Genomic DNA, 9,376 nt, shown 5'->3' with positions numbered 1-9,376 from the left:
ACTAGGGTTATGAATCCCCGAGGCCTTAGCCCTACTAGGATTGTACCCAGCTGCACCTGTGATGGCTTCCCAAAATTCACAAGCAGGAAATGTTTCGGGTGGGGCTCCCGGTCCAGCGGAAGGTAATTTGAGGGCCGCCCCAACCTCTTCCACAGATAAAGAATGCTTATTTCCAAACATATAAAATTCCAGATCACCAAAATACTCAAATTCGGAACCATTCCATTTGTGTCTCAATTTAAATTCTACAGTGCTCAGGAATTCAAGAGTTAGGCCTTCATAAGTCGGTGCCTCAAATAGCATAAAGGGCAACATCCTTATGTTGTGAAACATACGGTAGACTTCATCTTTAAGGCCTAACTTGACAAGTGTGTCATCACAGATATATCTAGTCGGGAGCAATTTACGTTGAACTAAAACATCATACCTTGCTTTGTGTTCAAGAAGGGCAAATGTAATGCCATGGGCATTCTCTTCTTGGCTCCCACTACGACCGGTTGCGCGACTAGGGGCGCGACGGACCCGCTGCCTTGGTTGGGAGGATTCGGCGAAATCATCCCTGACATTGCGGCGCTGGGTTGTCTTTCGGGGAGGCATGATAAGGGCTCTGCAAGAAAATTGAACAAGAAACCACAAGCACAACAAGGCAAAATTCGAAAAAAATAAAAATGCACAAAATAAAAAACTAAACCGATAGAAGTGAAGAGGAAGGGGAGTAGAGCAACTTTTGTGAAGACACTATAGTGTTTAAGTGGATGGTTGATGGTGGTAGAGTGAGTTTAGTGAAGGTGGAGGTTAGGGTTTAATGGAGGAAGAGAATGAGAAGTGGGAGAATGAGTGGAATGAAGGAGAAGATGTGTTATAATGCAGATGGGGCCCACATAAGTGGAGAAAGAAAATTCAAAATTCTGCCCCAGCACAGACAACACGGTCCGTGTGACTGCACACGGTCACCCGTGTGACTGTTCTGTTCGCAAAAAGGAGAGGGTGCTAAGGGGCAACACGGGCGCCCGTGTTGCTAGTGTTGTAGCTTCACTTTCTCTCTTTTATTCTTCTCTTTTTTTTTACTGCGCTCTGACTCAACACGGGCCGTGTTGCTGCACTCGGGCGCCCGTGTTGATGTTCTTCTATGCTTTGAAATGGAACAATATTTGTGCCTTGTGACTCGAGTTGCGCCTACCGGTCCAAACTTCACCACCTAATAAAACAAAATAGAACAAAGAAAAATGTTAAAGAAAACAAGCGTGGGTTGCCTCCCACGGAGCGCTTCGTTTAACGTCGCATGGCTCGACGGTCTACACCTCAGTCGATGAGACGCAAATGATCGATCACTCCCGCTCCTACTCCAGTGTAGTAGGGCTTCAGCCGTTGTCCATTCACCTTGAACACATCTCCATTGTTTGGATTTTTAATTTCCACCGCACCATGAGGGAATACCGTTTGTACCACAAACGGACCAGACCACCGGGATTTTAATTTCCCAGGAAAAAGTTTAAGCCTGGAGTTGAATAGAAGCACTAACTGGCCCTCCCAGAATACTTTCTGTTTTATTCTCTGATCATGCCATTTCCGGGTCTGCTCTTTATAGACCTTAGCATTCTCATAGGCTTGATCACGGAATTCTTCTAGCTCATGGAGTTGAAGAATCCGTAATTCACCTGCTTTTGCTAGATCATAGTTCAAATACTTGGTAGCCCAAAATGCTTTGTGCTCAAGTTCAAGAGGGAGATGGCACGCCTTACCATAAACTAGTTGATACGGGGACATACCAATGGGGGTCTTGAATGCTGTTCTGTACGCCCATAATGCGTCTTCAAGTTTCATAGACCAATCTTTTCTCGAAGCACTAACAGTCTTTTCGAGAATCTGCTTGATTTGCCGGTTCGAAACCTCCACCTGACCACTGGTTTGTGGATGGTAAGCAGTGGCAATCTTATGTTTCACATTGTACTTTTTCAACAGATTCTCCATTAACTTGTTTAAGAAGTGGGTGCCTTCATCGCTTATGAGTGCTCTTGGAACCCCAAATCTAGAGAAAATATTGGTTTTGAGAAAGTTTACTACCACCTTCGCATCATTTGTGGGTAGAGCGACTGCTTCAACCCACTTGGAGACATAATCAACGGCTACGAGGATGTAGTTCTTTCCAAAAGATGGTGGAAAAGGTCCCATGAAATCGATTCCCCACACATCGAACAATTCCACTTCAAGTATACCCTTCTGCGGCATCTGGTTTCTTTTGGAAATATTCCCTGTTCTTTGACACCTATCACATTCTTTCACAATGCTTTGGGCGTCTTTGAATAGAGTAGGCCAATACAACCCAGATTGTAGGACTTTTGCAGCCGTTCTATCACCACTGAAGTGTCCTCCATATTCGGAATCATGGCATGCTTTTAGCACATCCCTTTGTTCCTCCTCAGGTACACATCTTCTGATCAAACCATCGAGTCCCTTCTTGTATAGGAATGGATCATCCCATAAGTAGAACCTGCAATCATGTAAAAACTTTTTCTTTCTGTTAGAGTCAAAATCTTCAGGTACAATACCACCTACCAAATAGTTCGCATAATCGGCGAACCAAGGCACACCAATAACAGCGAGGATATGTTCATCAGCGAACTCGTCCTTTATCGGGTGCGTATCTTCTGTTTCTGCAATAGGTGACATTCAAGACAAGTGGTCAGCCACAGTGTTTTCAGACCCTTTCTTGTCACGAATCTCCACATCAAACTCCTGAAGGAGTAAGATCCATCTTAGCAACCTTGGTTTAGAGTCCTGTTTAGCAAAAAGATACTTCAAGGCAGCATGGTCAGTATAAACAATGACTTTAGAACCCAACAGATATTGCCTGAACTTATCAAAGGCATAAACAACAGCTAGCAACTCCTTCTCAGTAGTTGCATAGTTCATCTGTGCAGGGTTTAGCACGTGACTTGCGTAGTAAATAACATGTAATAACTTTTCTCTACGCTGTCCTAGAACTGCCCCCACTGCAATATCACTGGTATCACACATAATCTCAAAAGGTAGAGACCAATCCAGGGCTACAACAATTGGTGCCGACACTAATTTTTGTTTTATAGTGTCAAATGCTATGGCACGCTTTTCATCGAAAACGAAGGCTTTGTCTTTAATCAACAGTGTAGTTAATGGTTTTGCAATTTTTGAGAAATCTCTTATGAACCTACGGTAAAAACCCGCATGTCCTAAGAAACTTCGAATACCTTTTTCGTTCATGGGGGGAGGCAGTTTTGCTATTACCTCTATCTTCGCTTGGTCAACTTCTATTCCTTTGTGAGAAATTTTGTGACCCAACACTATACCTTCGCGTACCATGAAATGGCACTTCTCCCAGTTGAGGATCAAGTTGGTCTGTTGGCATCTTTCTAGAACAAGAGCAAGGTTAGTCAAACAATTATCAAAAGACTTACCAAAAACTGAGAAATCATCCATGAATACTTCCATATGTTTCTCAAGCATATCTGCAAAGATAGATTGCATGCATCTCTGAAATGAGGCTGGGGCATTACATAACCCGAATGGCATTCTTCTGTAAGCGAAAATACCAAAAGGGCATGTAAATGCGGTCTTATCTTGGTCTTTTGGTGCAACAGCTATCTGATTATACCCCGAATAGCCATCGAGGAAACAATAATAATCATGACCCGCTAACCTTTACAACATCTGGTCGATGAAAGGTAGTGGGAAGTGATCTTTTCTAGTTGCTAGATTCAATCTTCGGTAATCTATACAGACTCTCCACCCTGTAACCGTTCTTGTGGGAATCAACTCATTCTTCTCATTCTTGATTACCGTAGTTCCGCCTTTCTTAGGCACCACATGCACTGGACTCACCCATGAACTGTCAGATATTGGATATATCATCCCTGCGTCCAAAAGTTTTACCACCTCCTTTCTGACCACTTCCTTCATTGCTGGATTTAGTCGTCGTTGAGGTTGGACGACCGGTTTGTGATCATCTTCCATTAAGATTTTGTGTATGCAAAGCGTTGGACTTATCCCTTTCAAGTCTTCAATTGACCATCCAAGAGCACTTTTATGCTTTTTGAGGACTTTGACAAGCTTATCCTCTTGAAGAAATTCAAGGTGAGAACTTATGATAGCTGGGCACTTACTTTTAGTGTCTAAAAAGACATATTTGAGGTTCTCTGGTAATTGCTTAAGTTCAGCCCCCTTCTTTGGTTCGTCTTTACTTCCTTCCACTAATGGTTGCCTTAGATCCTCCCATCGGTTGTGGCGAGAATTTTTGACACATGATGTTTCCATCATGGCTAAAACTTCACTGTCCTTTTCATCAATTATTTCTTCCTCTTCGAAGATTGATAAACTAAGAACTCTTTCCAAAGGTAGCTTCTGTGTTGTCAAAGAATTTTCTTCATCACAAATTTGCTCAATTACCTCAATGTGTTGACTCGTGGCAACCTCATCCTTGTACTTCATAGTGTTTCGCACATCAATCTTCAATTCTTCATCATAAACTTTCAAAGTCATTGTACCCTCTTCTATGTCGATCAAGCATCTCTCGGTTTCCAGAAAAGGTCTTCCGAAAATGATTGGTATCTCTTCATCTTCGGGTATCTCTAGAATAACAAAATCTACCGGAAACACGAACTTGTCTATTTTAACCAGCACATCTTCTACCACTCCGTAGGGTCTTTTAACGGATTGGTCAGCAAACTGAAGTGTCATACGAGTATCTTGTACTTTACCTATTCCCAATCTTTTGTAAATGGATAAAGGCATAAGACTCACACTTGCCCCCAAATCGATCAAAGCTTTCTTGAAAGATCTATCACCAATTGTGCATGGGATCGTTACTGAACCTCGATCTCTCTTTTTAACTGGGATCTTCATTCCCTGCAAAATAGCACTACAAGTTTCAGTTAGAATAATCGGGTCACTGTCGATTGTTCGCTTCTTCGAAATGATATCCTTCATGAACTTCGCATAGGTAGGCATTTGCTCCAGTGCCTCTAAGAATGGAATGTTTAGCTCAAGTTTCTTGAACATCTCTAAAAACTTCTCGAAGTTTTTCTCATGTTGTTCTTTCTTCTTATTCCTTGTGGGGAAAGGAAGTCTCACCGCTGGTTTAGGTGTAGCAACTTTTTCTTTGACTACCCCTTCTTCGCCTGTGACCTCTTTTCTTACTACCTCATTTTCTTTAATCTCCACATCTACTTCAATTAACATATCTTCTTCATCAGAGTTTTTCTCATGCGTTTCCTTCGATTTATTGCTCCTTGTTGTAACAGCGTTCACATGATTATTATCTCTAGGATTCGTAACCGTGGCACTTGGTAAAGCACCTTGTGGTTGAGTGTTGGTCATTTGTTGTGCAATCTGACTCATTTGAATCTCCAGATTTTTGATTGAAGCTCCTGTGTTCCTAAGAGTGCTCCTTGTTTCCTCTTGGAATTGAGAATTGTGAGCGGCCATCTTTTCAAAAGCAATTTCCCAATCTGCTTTCTTTGGTACCTGTTGTTGACCTTGAGTTTGGAACTGTTGCGGATGGTGCTGGAATTGTTGTTGATATGGAGTTTGTTGTTGTGGAGGTCTGTACTGTTGTGTCTGAGCTGGAACTTGGAACTGAGTTGATCATTGCTTCTGAAAGTTTCCTTGTTGATCCTTCCATGCAAAGTTAGGATGATTTTTCCATCCTGGATTATATGTATTGGCATAAGGATTGTTTTTCCTTAACATATGAATCTGTTCCACCTGTTCTTGTGTTGCCACACAATGCATGGCAAAATGTGGCCCACTACATATTTCACAAACAACGGAGGTAGTCTGCTCAACTTGAGCTACTTTCTGTTCACCAATGTTCATCTTCTTCGATCTTCTCTCTACCTCAGCAGCAATTTGTTCTTCCATTTTAACTACCCGATCAGCAAGCTTCAAATCAATTTTTCCTTCTGGTTGGCTCATAGCGCGGTCATATAACTCAATGTGCTCATTGGCGGCAATCGCTTCTATGATCCTCTTGATACCAGTGGCTGTTGAAAAGTTAGTTGAGCCACCGGCAGCAGTGTCGATAAGCTGTTTTGTCTTAAGTCGGAGACCATTAACAAAAGTCTGCATTTGCTCGGTTGGGTCCATGTTATGAGTAGGACAAGCAACCAAACACCTCTTGAACCTTTTGTATGCGTCTCCCAGCGATTCCCCTTCTTTCTGCTTGAAATTCACAATATCATATCTTTTTCGAATAAAGACTGATGCAGGGAAATATTCATCAAGGAACGCCGTTTCCATTTGTTGCCATGTTGTGATGCTTCCAGCTGGAAGTGAGTAAAACCACTCTTCCGCGTCTTCGGATAAAGTGAATGGAAACATCACGAGTCTCTTGGCTTCTTCAGAATGGCCTTCAATCTTCAATGATGTTATTGTGGTGAGGAATCTTTGTAGATGCTTATTTGCATCTTCATTGATTCTTCCCGCAAACAGCTTGCTCTCCAACTGTCGGATAGTTGAAGGATGGAGTTGGAAGTGTGCCACATTGACCGGTTGGTTTACGATGGTCATTCTTCCAAGCGGGGCATTAGCACTTCCATAGTCTCCTAAAAGCCTCTCTGGAGGAGGTGGATCAGCTGCCATAGTTCCAGGCTCAGATTCTGACTGCTCGGATGAAATAGATATTCTTTCTTCGTCTTCTGATTCTGAAACTATAGGAGATTCTCCTTTTGAAGCCAGTCTTTTCCGTTTAACTTCTCGGAGTCTTGCTCGTAATAGCCTTTCTGGTTCTGCGTCAAAAAGAAGTTCAGTTGAGGCCTTACCTCGCATACAAGATTAGAAGTCGATTAGTTTGAATTGAATCAAAAATAAAACTAAACAAACATAAATTCAGCAAAAAATAAAATTTTAATTGCAGAGCAATAAAATTTTAACTGACTAATTAACACTTATATTTTGGCAATCCCCGGCAACGGCGCCAAAAACTTGATCGGAAAAATAGCAAGTGTACTATTTTTACTGATGTAGTAATAATGGGTTTTACCCTAAGTATCGATCACGAGGATTGCGTAGGAAATACAAGTGATTGGACTCAGTCAATTAAACAAAAGTTCATATGAGTGTTGTTTCAAATAAGTGACAAAAGAGATTAAACTACTAAGAAATAAAGGAAATTAAAACTGAACATTTTAATATGAGAAAATAATGCTAAGGTAGGGTGTGTGATTCTCTCTCTAATTCCTCTAGATGAAGATCTCGTTAACCCGTGCATATGGTTCAATTATTCATTCTCAAGTATGATTGTCCTAAGTCCTCAGTGACAATCTTATTTGATTTAAACTCCGATTACTTAAGTCCTTAGAGAAATCAGACAAAACCAAATCATTAATTTATCAAGAATTTTCGAATAACCAGATTATATCCCTAGTCCTAGGTGATGATCATAAGGTTCAATTGTATACAAACCCTAACAATTGTAGTCCTACGAATTGTTAACCAAAGAACAATCCTTATTGGTCTGATAAAGAAAGCATTATAAACATTATACAATTGAATTGAACAATACAAACTTTAAATTAACGAAATACCAAATCCAGAGTTATTACAGATCGAATCAGGGACACCCCCTAGCATTGGGGGGTTTAGCCTATCATAGTATTCAAAAAGCACAAATGAAAAAGTTTAGACATTACAATCAATTGGGAGAACTAGGATCTTCAATGGTGTCCACCGTTGAATCTCTTCGCCTTCCAAAATCTCGCTTCCGTCTCTCTTCTCTCTGCAAATCTCTATTCTGATCTATCAAAAAGTATCTTCTCTCCTTGCCCTAGGTTGTACTTATCATTCACTTCCATTCAGGTTGCAACTGGAATACCAAAAATACCTTTACTTGTCCCCTTCAAGTGAGGAGAAGCAAGAAAATAAAATCAGCACGCCTCAACAACACGGGCCGTGTTGCTGCACACGGGCGCCCGTGTTGTTCCTCTGCCTTGCCTTCAAAAAGTCACTTTCCACGCACTTTTCCACACGGGCCGTGTGCCTGAACACGGGTGCCCGTGTGAAACCTCTGCCTTGCCTTCCAAAATGCTTTTCCAGCCACTTTTTGACACGGACCGTGTGTATGCACACGGGTGCCCGTGTTGGCTTCAGTCTTTGCTTTTTTCGGCTCGTGCGCGCCATAAGTTTTCTATCTCTCCCGTGCATCAACCTGGCCAACAACAAACTAACAACCAGCACATAAAACGACACTTTTATAATACTCAAAACACATTAAAATGCAACAAAACTATACAACCGAAAAACAAGAAACTTACTTTAAAAACATATGCCAATGCCACTTAGTATTACCAAGATTACGAATTTCGGTCGGAAAAAGGTGCGGAAACTTACTAGAAATGGTGACCGATCAGACAAGAAGAATTGAGACAGGTTCCTCAGAGGTCAAATGTTAATTTCACCTCAGGGAAAGTTCTTATGAATCAGAATGTCTGAGTACTGTTGAGATTCCTATTACTATTAAGGAGGGAACCCATCATGAGAACGATTTGGAAATTGAAGTTTTCAAGTTTCCGATTATTGAAAATAAAAAATGTTCCACCTCTTGGAGAAAATTTTGAAAGCCGTAAAAGATTGTGACTCCGTTGATTTAGACATTGTTAGATTGTGCCTAGTGCTTGATGTCAAGAGTTGCAAAGGTCATTTATTCTCTCTCTGGATAGTTTGGACATGCAAGCCAAAGTGGTAATCATCACTTGTACATATGTGGAAATTGCTTGGGGCTCCCGACCGAGGGATAAGCAAGACATATTCTTATCTTGAGCTTTGCACCATTTGCATTGCTCGAATCCCTAAAGCACTGCAAAGTTTTGTATGACTTCATCAGAATCTTTTGCCATGTGATAATCAAGAGTGTTCTGCAGAGGCATTTCTCATTCTCAAGCTGTTGCTTCATATCATGTATCATCTCTTCCCGAAATTTTCTTCTCAGTGGCCTTTGCTCGTCAACAGAGAAAGAAAGAATATGAAAAATGAACCAATGTAATTTCAGTGCCTTGTGCTCAGTTATATCCCCGATTGTTGGTATTTCAGTTGGTGTTTTAGGTCTTCCCCACCACATATAGCTCTCTTGAGTCGATGATAATGCAATATTCTTTTAGTCATGATGGTGATTATTGTTCTAGCATCTATGCTTGGGGCTCCCGAACGAGGGATAAGCAAGACATTGTCTATCTTGAGCATTGCATCATTTGCATTGCTCGAATCCCTAAAGTAAGGCAAAAATGCACCACTCTTGTACGCCTTTTGTAATACGGTGAACTGACTTTTTATAATCGAAAAATGTCGCGGTTAAGCATGAGTCGCCACCGACTTTTATTTTATCCAAACAAGTTAGAAAGGCTAAAAG

At 41.2% G+C, this 9,376-nt stretch overlaps 1 protein-coding gene across 1 annotated transcript; it reads right to left on the bottom strand.

Moving 5' to 3' along the window:
* Nucleotides 1-1,302: 1,302 nt before the first annotated feature.
* On the bottom strand, nt 1,303-5,460 carry LOC131622005 (uncharacterized). Its single transcript, XM_058893060.1, has 3 exons — nt 4,624-5,460; nt 4,140-4,377; nt 1,303-2,654 (listed from the first exon to the last, which is right to left on the bottom strand). The coding sequence occupies exons 1-3, from the start codon at nt 5,458-5,460 to the stop codon at nt 1,303-1,305; spliced, it is 2,427 nt and encodes an 808-aa protein (XP_058749043.1).
* Nucleotides 5,461-9,376: the final 3,916 nt, after the last annotated feature.

The sequence above is a fragment of the Vicia villosa genome, unplaced genomic scaffold, assembly GCF_029867415.1.
Source record: "Vicia villosa cultivar HV-30 ecotype Madison, WI unplaced genomic scaffold, Vvil1.0 ctg.000022F_1_1_1, whole genome shotgun sequence".
Classification (NCBI taxonomy): domain Eukaryota; kingdom Viridiplantae; phylum Streptophyta; class Magnoliopsida; order Fabales; family Fabaceae; genus Vicia; species Vicia villosa.
Note: the sequence above shows the minus strand (reverse complement) of the source record. Positions and strands in the feature narration are given on the sequence as shown.